Raw genomic sequence first — 13,777 nt, 5'->3', positions numbered from 1 at the left:
TGCACTCCTAACTCTCGTGGAACGTCTCAGAGGTACAGATTTGTCAATTGGCTCAACAGGAGTTTCCTCCTCAAGTTGAGGGCTAGAGTTTGAAGTTCCTTCACCGCTTGATTCTTGAATTTCTTCAAGATCAATTTGCCTCCCACTGTCTCCTTGGCTTATAAATTCTCTCTCTCGAAAGACTCCTCTTCTTGCTACAAAGACCACATTGTCACTAGGTCTGTAGAAGAGGTAACCAAAGGATCGTTGTGGGTAACCGATGAAAATACACCTCTCGCTTCGAGGTTCGAGCTTATCATGAGTCTCGCGTCTCACGAAAGCCTCGCAACCCCAAATCTTGATGTGGTCTAGTTTAGGTACTTTACCAGTCCACATCTCGTGAGGAGTTTTGGCAACTTTCTTTGTAGGGACTAGATTAAGAATATGGGCGGCAGTCTCTAAGGCATACCCCCAGAATGAGATTGGTAGCGTAGCTCGACTCATCATGGAACGAACCATATCTAACAAGGTTCGATTACGCCTCTCAGCCACACCATTCAACTGTGGTGTCCTGGGAGGTGTCAATTGTGAGACTATCCCACATTCCCTTAGATAGTCGAGGAACTCTGAACTAAGATACTCACCACCACGATCGGATCGAAGCATCTTAATGTTCCTGCCCAATTGATTCTCGGCTTCCTGTTTAAATTCCTTAAACCTCTCGAAAGTCTCTGACTTATGCTTGATCAAGTAGACATATCCATATCTATTATAATCATCAGTAAAAGTCAAATAATAATGATTAGCATCCCTTGTGGCATGTTTGAATGGTCCACACACATCCGTGTGTATAAGGTCCAACAAACCTTCACCCCTCTCACACGAACCTGTGAAGGGTGACTTTGTCATTTTTCCAAGTAAGCATGATTCGCAACTATCATCTGACTTTAGGTCAAACGACTCCAAGACTCCATCCTTTTGGAGTTGGCCTATGCGTTTCTTGCTTATATGTCCAAGACGACAATGCCATAAAGATGCTTTATCCAAGTTATTATTAGTAGAATCAATACACAAAACATTATTTCCTAAGTTATCAACAACAGATACAGCTTCATACACACCATCACAAGGTAATGCTTTAAAATAAAGAACATTATTAAAGAAAGCATCAATAGAACCAACTTCATTATTAAATGAAAAGGTAAACCCTTGTTTGTACAAAGCATGAAAGGAAATAATATTTCTTGCCATTCCTGGCGAATAACAACACTTATTCAGATCTAAACTAAACCCACTACTTAGCGATAAAGTATAAACTCCAATCTTGGTAACAGGTATAGCTTTCCTATTCCCCATGATCAAGTTTATCCTTCCTTGCTCCACATCCTCACTTCTTCTTAGTCCCTGCAAGTCACAACAAATATGAATACCACAACCGGTATCAAGGACCCAAGAATTAGAATGGGGTGAGTTATTAGAAATGATAGTGTAAATACCTGCATGGTTGGGTTTAACTTTCCCATCCTTCACATCTTGCTGGTATTTTGGGCAGTTCCGCTTCCAATGAGCTTTTTCATGGCAATAGAAGCATTCATCCTCTTTTGGGTCAGAAGAAGGAGTAATGAAACCTTTCTTGGTTCCACTTGAAGAAGAGCCATCAAGGGTTCGAGCCTTGGTACCCTTCGAAGATCTCTTTCTCTTCCTCCATCGATTCTTCCCGATTGCCAAAACCGGAGTAGAGTTTTGAGTAGGAGTGATAGCAACCGACTTCCCCTTAAGACCTGATTCTGCAGTCTTGAGAAGTCCCTGAAGTTTGCTGAGGGTGACTTCTTCCTTGTTCATGTGATATGTCATGCGGAATTGATCATAGCACGATGGTAAGGAATGCAAAATAATATCTATTGCAAGATCCTCCGGGAAGTTCACATTAAGCTTCAGCAAACGATCCACATACCTTTGCATTTTCTGCATGTGGCTCGTGACGGATTCCCCGTCCTTCATCATGGTTGTTATCATGGAGCAGATGATCTCATACCTCTCTTGTCGTGCACTTTGATGGTATCTTTCCATCAAATCTTGGTGCATGTCATAAGGGTAGAAATCCTCATAAGACTTTTGGAGTTCCGCTGTCATCGTGGCCATCATGATGCAAGCCACTTTCGTAGCATCCCTTTCATGTGCCCGAAATTCAGCGATCTCCTGAGGAGTTGCAGTGGACTCATCAATCTCCTTAAGCTCCTTGTCAAGGACATATTCTTTATCCTCGTAGCGGGTAATCATCCTGATGTTTCTGATCCACTCATTGAAGTTGGATCCATCAAAGGTGACTTTCCCACACAAGTTCATAAGGGTAAAGGAGCCATTAGGATTAGAGCCAGAAGCATTGTTGAAAGACATCTGAAGGAAGGAGGACAAGATTAGTTTAGATATAAGAGAGTCCTTAATAAAACACCCAAATGTAATATTAAGGCTAGGATCCAATCACAATATAATATAACTTAGAAGAGGTATGCCGTAATCTAAGCTATATCATATTTGAAAGGTAGGTGAATGACGATTCACCAATTTCCACCACGAAAACCGCAATATTTTAGTATTAGGTTTTTTTTGAGTGGTTCTTAGAAATTCCTAGATTCTTTGAGATTCAATGAACTTTTCAAAGGCATGTTTCAATCTCGAGTGTGCCCTCCAAGTTTTGTGACTGGGATACCGAGGATCACAAAACGAGGTGTGAAGTAACCATGCAAATCACTTGGTACTCTTAAAGTTTATCACTCAATCGATGTGCCGGTTAACCACACACGCTCCATCGATACTATAATAAACCCTAAGTCACCCTTTACCTACCTTGTTAAGTCCAAGTTAGTGTGCCGGTTAACCACACACGCTCCACCAACGACTTAATCAAAGTGTAAAGTGTAATTTCATGGAATAGCACCTTATTCACATTTTTCCTAAAGTAACTAAGATTGGGAATTTAATAAAACATTTAGTTACTTTATAATATTCATCATACTTTGAATGAGAATTAATAAGTCCTTGTCTTACCCGTTCGGCTAACGACCCTCCACCGATCAAGCAAGCGGTGGGTGAGAGTGGACACCCATTAAGTCACCATTTTATAGGCAACAACCTTATACCCACCTTATAGACCGGCTTCGTGAATGAGGCGTACTAGCGGTAAGACGACTTTGTTCTTATACATATATATATATATATATATATATATATAATTATTAAATCATAATAATATAAGTATAAGGGTTGAATTTTAACTTTTAAAATTCTAGGGGTTGGAACTAAAGTTTTAACTTAACTTTACTTGTTCCAAAACTTGAGGGCAAGTTTTGTCAACTTTCAAAACTTTTCATTTCTTGTAACTTATGAGTTTAATAGAGTAATAAAATGAGGACTTTTCATTTTTCTAACTCTTGTGTTCTTTTAATGGTTTTTAATCCAAGAGACTTTTGGTTTTCCATAACTTGAGGACAAGTTATGGACTCCATTAAAACACATTATGATCATGAATTAATCTACCACATAGGTTACAAATAATTCCTATGATCATCTAAACATCATAAGAACAAGAATATGAATATGAACACTTTCAAGAATCAAAATCACATTAAATCTTTGTAATTTTGATAACTAGTTGTTGTAAATTAGTTAGAAAAGACATTACACCTTCTAAAACAAGTTTTCAAGTACCAAAACATTTTAGGGTAATGATTCTAATCCATTTCCAGCAACTCAAGTCGAAATTCTGCACTCTGTCGACCCTACTCGCCGAGTGCATAAACCTACTCGCCGAGTAGGTTGAAGATACACATGAACTCGACGAGTCCTCCCCATGGACTCGCCGAGTCCATCAGTCAGACAGCAGAAATTTCGACTTTCTTCAACTTTTAAGCACAAATAACAAACAAACAAGCCTAGGCTCTGATACCACTGATGGGTTATGAGCATTCTAACACTTCCTAAGTGTACATGCAACCCTAATAACCTTGGATCTATGTTTGTCTAATTATCATGCAAAGTTGAATTCCAAGGTTATATTCCTATCTAGCATACATGGGGAACAATTTATAACTTGAATCATAGATAGAATAACTTACCTTGTTGTTGCTTGTGTTCCTTGAAACCTTGTGAGCCTAGCACCCCAAGTGTGATGCCTCAAATGCTTCACACAACACCAAATGCTTTTGGAAAGACTCTTGAGATAACACACACTTCTCAAAATCGGCCAAGCCCTCTTGTTTCTTAGTCTAGCCGATTTTGGTGGAGAATGGGATCTTTATATAGTGTTAGCACATCTAGGGTTACACCATGTAAACCCTAATGTGTCATGACTCTTCATTTCCATGACCCATGGGTTTGTAACTCCCATGGAGCATCCATGGAGCATCCTATGGGTAGAACCCAACTTGATAATCCATGGAGCCTCTTAGCCCACTATACAAGATATGGATGATTTACATAATCAACCCATATATTTAATTAGTTATCCTTTGATCACTTAATTAATTCCAAATTAATTCTTTGATCAACTAATCAAATAATATTATTAATATATTAGAACTTATAATATATTAATAATCTCCAAGTGTTATTTCTCTCATTTAGTCTATCCAATTGCATGGTGCCATGCAACCCAAATGGACCATGCCGGGTCGGGTCAAGTACAAGCCCGAAATAGTTATGGACTTAGACACCTTATCCAACACTACCAAGGCTTAACTGTTTTGTAAACTCGTCTGTTGTAAAAGTGTGTAATTACCCAAGTATAACTATCATTTGATAAAATATAGTTTGTACATTAATGCTTAAGTGAGATTATCACCAAAATATGTAATGGGTATATCATTTGTAGTACTGTAGTTTTGTATAATAAGAACTACTGTTGTACTAATTACTACTACCTTAAACCGGATTTATATTAAGGTATAATGTGATAATTGCACCATACTATCGACTGATAACAACGACATAAAGAACGGTCGTAATAACGGAATGACGTTTGGCACCCGCAGACCTGCAGGTCCGGCTGTAGCTAGCAGCAAGGTGTAGGATAGTCAATCCAGTATAGATCTATACGCAAACTCAACGCTCTCCCTCCAAGAGAATTCTGGCTACAACTCGGGCCATGACATTTAAGGCATGCTCCGATACAGTGGATCACATTTGTTATCGTATTCTTGCATATGTGATAAAATGTTTCTTGTTCTAGTATAGTTGTATATATTCTCTTCCTAGTATAGACTCATGAATGAACTGACTCATTGATCCATCAGTTGAAATAGTATGATTCTGTGTTACCCCGATGGTAACTTGTTAACGGTGCCTTTAGTACGTATGATTATGGAAGTACTTTTATGTCTATATATGTATATTTGATATATAATTAACATGGAAACGACCTTCGGATGGTCACCCATAATCCCACCAGACCACATCCAAATCGAGGAAAAGGAAATAGGGTGGATGACCTTCCTAAGCCCTTTAAACATTATTTATACGTCTATACATATATGGGCATGCAATTTATAATATAAAAGCATAAATAGGTATTTATAAGGCATTTGAAACATAAGTATTATTTTTAAAGAAAGATTGACTTGATGTCAATCTATAAAACCATTTGAAGGTGTAGATTTGATTAAAACAGTTTAAGTATAAGGAACATTTGTTTAAATCACAGTTGCAGTGTAAATTCGAAAAGTAAATGGGTTTGGAAAACATTTAGAAGTAAAACAGTTTGATAGACAGTTTGAATAGTGATAAAATCACTGGTTTCCCTAGTTATTAATCACATGTGATTAATGCAATCACATGTGATTGAAACGATAACTATAAGTATTTAACTTGTATTCCCCCCTTGAAAGCATATAAAAGCATTTAGAATATTTAAAAAGGTTGATTAAGGGGGTATGAAACTCACTTGATTGATTGAAGAAAGCGAGATGGAAAACCGGGCAGAGTTTCGTCTCGGAAATCGGATTTTCCTCGGGATTCTCGGGAATCTCGGGAGTAAAATCGACCCTCGGGACTTGAGCAAAAAGACCAGAGCTTCGGGTTATAACGGGCACGGAAAACGAGGCAAGGTTGTGAGAGAGAGGAGAGAAATGAGCAACATTTTCGGAAAGCCTCGCATCCTATTTATAGGAAGGCTGAACCGCCTCCGTACGCGGGGCGTACGCTCGTACGCAGCGCGTACGCGTACGTCATGCATGACCGAAGCCTCGACTGCCTCGGTTCGGATGGGACGGGTTGCTGGGTACGCGGGTCGGATGGGACGGCGGGTCGGACGGGACAGCGGGTCGGACGGGTCGGAGCTTCGGACGGGTCGGAGCTTCGGACGGGTCGGACGGGTTAGATTTCTTCAGATAGTGCGACGTGGACGATCCGAGACCCTCGATCTCAGTACGCGGGGCGTACGAAGGTACGCAGGGCGTACTTCGGTCCAATCCGATGACTCCCCTTCGGATATTACCGGGAATTTATAATTAAATTTATATTTATTATAAATAAACTTCAAAAATTCATATCTCCCTCATACGAACTTCGTTTTTGACGTTCTTTATATCCACGCGACGGTGAGACCATGATCTACAACTTTCGTTTAGATTCCGTTAGCAAATTCCGAAATTATTTTTTTATTATTTATTTATTAAAATGACGTGATTAAGGAATTTCTTCAAAAATTCATAACTTCCTCATCCGAAGTCAGATTTGGACGTTCTTTTTATGTACGCAAACCTTGATATGATTCCTACTACTTTATTTAATCCGAATAAGATTTTTGGAAGGTTACATTTTGACCTAAATTTGATCGGTTTTACATTACATTGACTCGAAATATCAGGTTGTCACAAAAAAAACCATAGAATGTTACTTTCTATGAATTACTAAATCAATTTCCATTTCTATACATACAACCCATGAGTATATCATTAATATAATGTAGGAAAAAAACTTCATAGAAAGTTACCTGGATGGAGGTAAGAATATCAGGAACATCATAGATAGGACTCCATTGATTTTGCAAGATGTCCAAACACACTGCATAAAAAAAAATTGTTTCATATAGAGTTATGGTTGTACTTACTATTTGGGTGGAACACACAACATACAAATCTCATAGTTGGTGCCTTATTAGAATAATCCTCTAATTATTCTAGAGGAAAGAAAATGATGTTATGCCCATCCCATGGACTGTCATCCAGGCTGAAATAAAAAGACAATATGTATTAGAAAATATGTGATTGGAATATAAATATGTATAAAAATGAAAGAAAATGGAATCAATTGTAAGCATTTTGAGATGCTAATATTACTAAGCACCCATAGGGGTAAAATGGTCAAACTGTTGTACAATGTGAGTAATAGATAATATAAAGAGGAAATAAAAAAAATTACACACCTTCCCTAGGGAATTACTCAAGAGATGCCATACAACATCAGTATGCCATTCAATTTCAAAAGGAATGGTTACAGAACCATATCCCAATCATATATCGATACACAGATCTATCCAAAAATGAGTAATAGCTAAAATTAAAAAAAAACCACAAGAATATAGAAGAATAAGTAAATACATACCTGCATTGATGGAGGCTTGAGTTGTGATCTTAAATCCGAAACTTCAGACTAAATATGAATAGTTTTCCAAAAATAAAAAAGAAAAAAAAAACATTTAAATCTGATATCTCATGTTCCCGCTTTGCATTGGTTACTATAAATGCAACTTCCTTTTTCTTTTCTTTTTCTAGCTGAATAAATATATGGTAAAAAAAACATGAATTAGAATTTAGAAACCATGGTTAGTTGTTAACTGATGTCACTAGTTAACCTGATCTCTAAGTAATTCTTTAGAAGATTTTAAATTAAGGAGATACGTGACAACATTTTTAGGTTCTACATTAATAAATTAGTTAGATATCACCAATAACCATAATTCATCTTTTCTTATTTTATTTATATGTGGGTAGCTAAAGAAATATGTTACAAAAAACAACCTGTTGTAATGTAGGAGTCATTCTTAAATGCAGAATGCCACTTTTGAATTTCTGACTTTGTAGCTTCAAGCTCTAACTAGGACAAAGATCATTAAGATAACAAAGAACACCATTAATATTGTATTTAGATCTGATTGTATGATTGTTAAAGATATTTAGAGCATATTTATTTAAAAAAGAAAAAAAATTATACATACATCGAATGTGGCAAGATTATCTTTACATCTCTAGAGACTACAAAAGTCACAACACAAAGAAATATAAGCAAGGGTTAATTTATGTATAATATTACAAAATAGATGATATTACCTTTCATGCAGAGATAAAATCATCCCAGTTGCTACACCTGATGCAGTTTCTTCTATTTTTGAGTTAGCCTGAGATGCAATAAATAAGTCATTAATCATCAATATGAAATATCTTGTTAGCTTCCGATTTGATATTAACAAAAACAAATACATATGCTTCATATACAATCTAATGTTAAAACAGTTAAAAAAAACACAGAAAGGCACTTGTAGTTTCATAATTTTATCAATTTAACAAATCAACTAAGGGGCAAAATACAGAAAGCACAACAAATTTTCACCATTTAATAATAATAATAATAATAATAATAATAATAATAATAATAATAATAATAATAATAATAATAATAAAAATAGTATATAACAAAAAATAAAATTAATAAAAGCTCTCACAAATATGTTCTAGCACCTTGAGAAGTAAGCTCCATGCCTTGGGATCCAACACCATCCTCTACAATCTTACTAAGTCCAAAATCAGTTACTTTTGCAACACCAAATTCATCAAAAAGGACATTTTCAGGCTTCAAATCATCATGAATAATCTTCTAGTTTCTTTTGTTCAAGTAAATAAGTCCTTGAAATATTTGATATGTTTTCTATCATCTCTGATATTTCGATGGAGTTGCAAGAAATCGAGGTGTCCTGATAACAATGGATTTAATAAAAAATAAAAGAATAAAGAAAGCGGTGTGAGGTACTTGTGGTGAATCGAATTTACCGGGGGAACTCGAGAAATATGGTAAAGAGACACAACTGATGAAATTGGTCTAGAAGAACTCGCAACATACCACATTCGCACTGGATAATCGATTGGATTAAAGAGACGGTCATTGTATTTTCACCTCTTTACAAACTTCAATTTGATCTGAAAATAAAAAAATTGGTCCATAACTGGTGCATATGTACATCGTCCGTGTCAGTTCCAGCGGTGGGGAAAGAGAAATTAATCAAAAGAAAATTAGGGGAAGAAGAAAATGAGTAAAAAGAAAAACGAAACAGATACCTATTATGTTCCTAAAAAAAGGGTTTTCATTCCATTCGATGCACCTAAGACCCAATGATGAAGTAACCATACTCGAAACCCTCCAAATTTAGTTTTTCTATAGCTGTGTTGGTGGGGGGTAAATAGTGGCGAGTAGTGGGAGGTATGAGATTGTGATCATCTGGTGTCGACCAGGCCGATGGTCCGTGAGAATAAGGGGAGTCGACGATAGTGCGTTGGGGGATGTGTCGTAGGCGATACATTGACAGTGGGTTGCTGGTGGCGGTATAGACGGACGACGGAAACATACAATTGAAAGTGGAAGAACAGTATTGGTGGAGGGAGCGATGATGGGTGGAAATAAAACGGAAGAGAGAAGGTGGATGAGTAGGTTTTTCTGGAAAGACTGGTTATTGATTACGCTTCTAGAGAGATGAGAGAACACTGGGGTAGTGGCCATGTACACAAATCCAAATATTATTGGAAGAGAAAGCGGTGAAGCAAACACGTGGTTACCGATAATATAGATATCGACATAAAACGAACCAAAACATATAATGGACAGAAGTGAGCACACTAACATACATGTAGGACCATTCCTGCCTAAAATACCATCAGTTCACTATTCCTAACAATGGCTCTTCTTTAGTATATATATATATATATATATATATATATATATATATATATATATATATAAGAATTACAAATGTGGTTTCCATCTTTTGTGTTGACTCGAAAGCTTCCTTCGGAGCCAAGATGATCACGCATGGCGCATACATATATTTACCTGGCTCGTACCTCCAAAACTCTACCATAAATAGAAGACAGTGCCATTCCATTTCTGCTTGAATTCAATCTTCTCTCTCTTTCTTTCTTTCTCTCTCTCTCTCTCTCTCTCTCATCTTAGAGCTGCTACCTTTTGGAGCGGTCCCCGGAGTCCCGAGCCCGATTCAACCGTACATCAAAGGTTTTACGTACTAAGGTGAGTTCACGTCCCCTATTTTACTTATTTAAATGTTTTTACAGGGGATGAATACATGCTTATTAAATATTTTTATCATAATATATTTATATCTATAAATACCAAATCATTTTATAAAGCTTAAAGCATTAGGATAATGTAGCTATAGATAATATGCCTAGTTGTAAGCTACAATATTTTTCTTAAAAGTTATGATGCCTGAAGTTTAGGAGGAGATAATACCTAAATGTTATAATGGCTAAATCCCTAGGATAATGTAGTACCTAGAATTTTGCTAGTCAAATATAGGGATATGCACCGTACCTAGTTGTTACTTTTCCAAAATATCCTTTTTTCAAATAACCATAATTAGGGTGTATATATATATATATACACACACACACACACACACACACACACAAAATAATTATGAGATCAAAAGTTATAATTATCATTTTAAGATAAAAGATTTATATTGTGATAGTTATAGGAAATACCTAGGAAGGATAAAGATAGAAGGTAAAAGATATATACCTAAGGTCAATGCGTTAGTGAGCTGTTAATATTTTTCCAAAGGCCTTGATTAAATTTGGCATTCCCTGATACCTATAATTCATAATCTTGCAAGTGCTAGAAAGATATGTATAGATCTGTATGGGGTCTGACAACCCCACATGCAATTTCTAGCTACAATCCGTACAAGATAACTTTCTTATTATTCACTATTCGACGTTCGATGAAGCGTTGTCCCGGGGAAAATTATTAGTCAAACAACATTAATTATGGGGACTCATGGTAATATATTAGATCAGCTTAGAAATCAAACGATCATTAGGGACACCTTACAGTGGTAGATAAAATACACTAGGATCATTAGATATATAAATATAGTAAATTATGATTAATAAATATATCCTAAAAGGACAATAAAATAAGGTTGTTAGATATACTAAAAGATAGTGTAACAATGTATTCCGAATAACTTCCTAATGCGGGGTGGTGACCCGCATATCAAGTATCATCAACCTTAGGGCCTTTGGGTCAAAGAGGTTTAGACCCATTTGGGTGTGGGTAATGTAATTTGGATGATCCTGGAGTTCGGTTTGTTTATTGGAGCCAAGGGGTATTTCGGTATAGTGTCAGCTTGGGCGTTTATGGAAATTGGATTTTTATTCGGGAAGTTTTAAGGAAAGTAGGAGTTCATAGAAGCATAGAGCTTCTTATTGCCGCTTCTTGGATATAAGAATCGCTGAAAACAGACTTATAATGAAGAAGTTATGGCCTTTGGAAGATTTTAGGGTTTAAGGCTAACCCTAGTATGCGGGGAGTACATAGGGAGTACGTGTGGCGTACTAGGGAGAGTGGTCGCGACTCTTGAGAGGAGTACACTAATCATAATGAGAGTATGAAAAGCATACTCCAACTTCATGCAAACCCTAATTTAGGGTCTTGGACCCTATTTAAGCTCTTTATCTCATCACCAAACGCTAATATCTTCAACTTCCATCCCTTTTTAACCCTAGATTCAAACCCTAAGTGCATTTCAGTGATTTTAAGCTTGGAATATTTTTTTTGGGTGGTTTATGGTGAAGAAGAAGAAGAGGAACACTTGGACGAGTGGCTTGAGCTTGTAGATCTAGGAGTATCTTCCCATGTCCAAGCTTCCTAAGGTAAAAAGCTTATACCTTGATGAACTTTTTGGTTGGATCTACTTTATGATGTTTGTTTGTCATTTTTGAGTCCATTGATGTAAAGATGAGCTTTTGATCTACTCTAGAATTAGTGGATGTTAGATCTAAGCTCCAATAACGTCCCTTGTTCATAAAAATGGAAACGTTATGGAAGATATTAGTCCATGCAAGTATTAACGTCCCAATAAGGCATATATGTGAGTAAAGTTGGCGACTTTATTGGTTAAGACCTTGTCTAGGGATCAAATCTATGTTTTGGACATCTTGGCTTAATGCATTAAGGAGCTTAATGTTGCTTTTAGACTTCTAACGAGTACGTTGGGCTTATGTGGAGGTACGCTCAACGTAACGCTGGGTTATGCATCAAACATTTGTACATTGTGCATCAAGGCACAGTACGCGAAGCATACGTCTTGAGTCCGTAGGATATACTCCTCAGTTAAGCTAGTCTGCGACTTTTTGGGCCATTAGGCTTCTAATTTTGGGTATTGGTTAAGCTGTGGGTTTCCTTGGTTTTGGTCCCATTAGAGTTTTAGGCCCAATTGGGAAGTTTGGGCCATAATGGGCTTTAGGTTGCCACTTTAGGCTTTTATGCAATTGGGTTGGGCCTTGGTTTTGATCCAAGTAAGAAAAGGGTAAAATGGTCTTTTACCCTTCAAAAAGTTGGTTTATGGAGTGGGCCTCAAATTTTGGGATTTAGGATAATTATTGATTAAGTTTTGTGTTTATATTTAGCTGGCGCGAGGTTTTCCGATGCATCGACCTGTGCAGTCATTTGATTATCAACAGATTGAGGTGAGTCTCCTCATTGTACTTGTGGGTTTAAGGAACAAATGCCGACACTAGGTTCTGCTATGTTAGATGACTTTGTGACTCTTGCATGGAATGTTGGGCTAGGCCCATTTGTATGTTGGGCTAGGCCCATGGAATAGGAAGGACTAGGCTTGTTGTATGTTATGTAGGTTTTAACTGTCTTTGTGACTTTTACATTTGAATGATCGGGTTAGGCCCAATAGTTTGGTAGGGCTGGGCACAATGTGAGGGCTAGGCCCAATGATATGTATGTTATGTGGTATTTTTGGGTACTCACTAAGCTTTGTGCTTAGAGTTTTTATGGTTATGGTTTCAGGTACTTCCGATTCGAAAGGGAAGGGAACGACTTGATCGCAGCGCACCCGCCCATGTTTCCGCATTGTAATGATTTTGGGATTGTACTCTTGTAACTATTTTCTTATAAATTACTTTTGAATATTTGGAAAAAGGATGTTGAATGTTGACTTAATGATAATTAATGTTATAGTTGGATTAAAAATGAAATTTTTACCTCATAAATTTTAGGGTGTTACAAGTTAGTATCAGAGCCTTGGTTTGAAGGATTCAGGCACACTCTCGGGTATGTTTGAATTCAAATTAAGGAGATGATAATCTTTTGAAAGAAAATGAGTTTCTAAGAAGATTCTGCAAAAATGAGTAATTTTTTTAAAATGATCCTATAAAGACAAAAAGGGGTGGTACGTGCAATCAGCCGAGCTCATGTAAGTGTTTCTAAGAATACCCATAGATGTTTTTTATGATTATATATTATAAGAAGCAATATGGGATGAGGCTAGGGATACTTTTAGGAATTGAATGATAAATTGGCTTGATATGTGAAGCCTTGTAGCATGAGTTGTAGTATGTGAGAGTGGAATTTCCTAGCATGAGTTGTAGTATGCGAGTTTGAATGTTCTTTGGTTATTCTATGGATTGGAGTGCTACTCCATGAATGATGCTTGCTTTGTGCTTTGTGGAACTCTTAAGTGATGCGGGTTACCTATTAAATAAATATATATTAAGTC

The 13,777-nt window shown here is 36.8% G+C and overlaps 1 protein-coding gene across 1 annotated transcript; it reads right to left on the bottom strand.

Annotated features, from left to right (window-relative positions):
- Window positions 1-6,889: 6,889 nt before the first annotated feature.
- Window positions 6,890-9,133, bottom strand: LOC145096032 (uncharacterized). Its single transcript, XM_079033813.1, has 10 exons — window positions 9,091-9,133; window positions 8,454-8,458; window positions 8,304-8,371; window positions 8,188-8,221; window positions 7,995-8,070; window positions 7,829-7,893; window positions 7,671-7,748; window positions 7,579-7,626; window positions 6,968-7,038; window positions 6,890-6,902 (listed from the first exon to the last, which is right to left on the bottom strand). The coding sequence occupies exons 1-10, from the start codon at window positions 9,131-9,133 to the stop codon at window positions 6,890-6,892; spliced, it is 501 nt and encodes a 166-aa protein (XP_078889939.1).
- Between the last annotated feature and the right edge of the window lie 4,644 nt (window positions 9,134-13,777).

The sequence above is a fragment of the Lactuca serriola genome, chromosome 3 (assembly GCF_051521515.1).
Source record: "Lactuca serriola cultivar US96UC23 chromosome 3, Lser_US96UC23_V15, whole genome shotgun sequence".
In the NCBI taxonomy this organism is placed as follows: domain Eukaryota; kingdom Viridiplantae; phylum Streptophyta; class Magnoliopsida; order Asterales; family Asteraceae; genus Lactuca; species Lactuca serriola.
Note: the sequence above shows the minus strand (reverse complement) of the source record. Positions and strands in the feature narration are given on the sequence as shown.

Coding starts and splice junctions, on each gene's coding strand:
- LOC145096032 (XM_079033813.1), bottom strand. CDS start 9,133: ATGACCGTCTCTTTAATCCAATCGATTATCCAGTGCGAATGTG. Junction 8,222..8,303: donor ATTTTATCTCTGCATGAAAG/GTAATATCATCT, acceptor TGTAGTCTCTAG/AGATGTAAAGATAATCTTGC. Junction 8,071..8,187: donor TCTTGCCACATTCGATGTAT/GTATAATTTTTT, acceptor TCTTTGTCCTAG/TTAGAGCTTGAAGCTACAAA.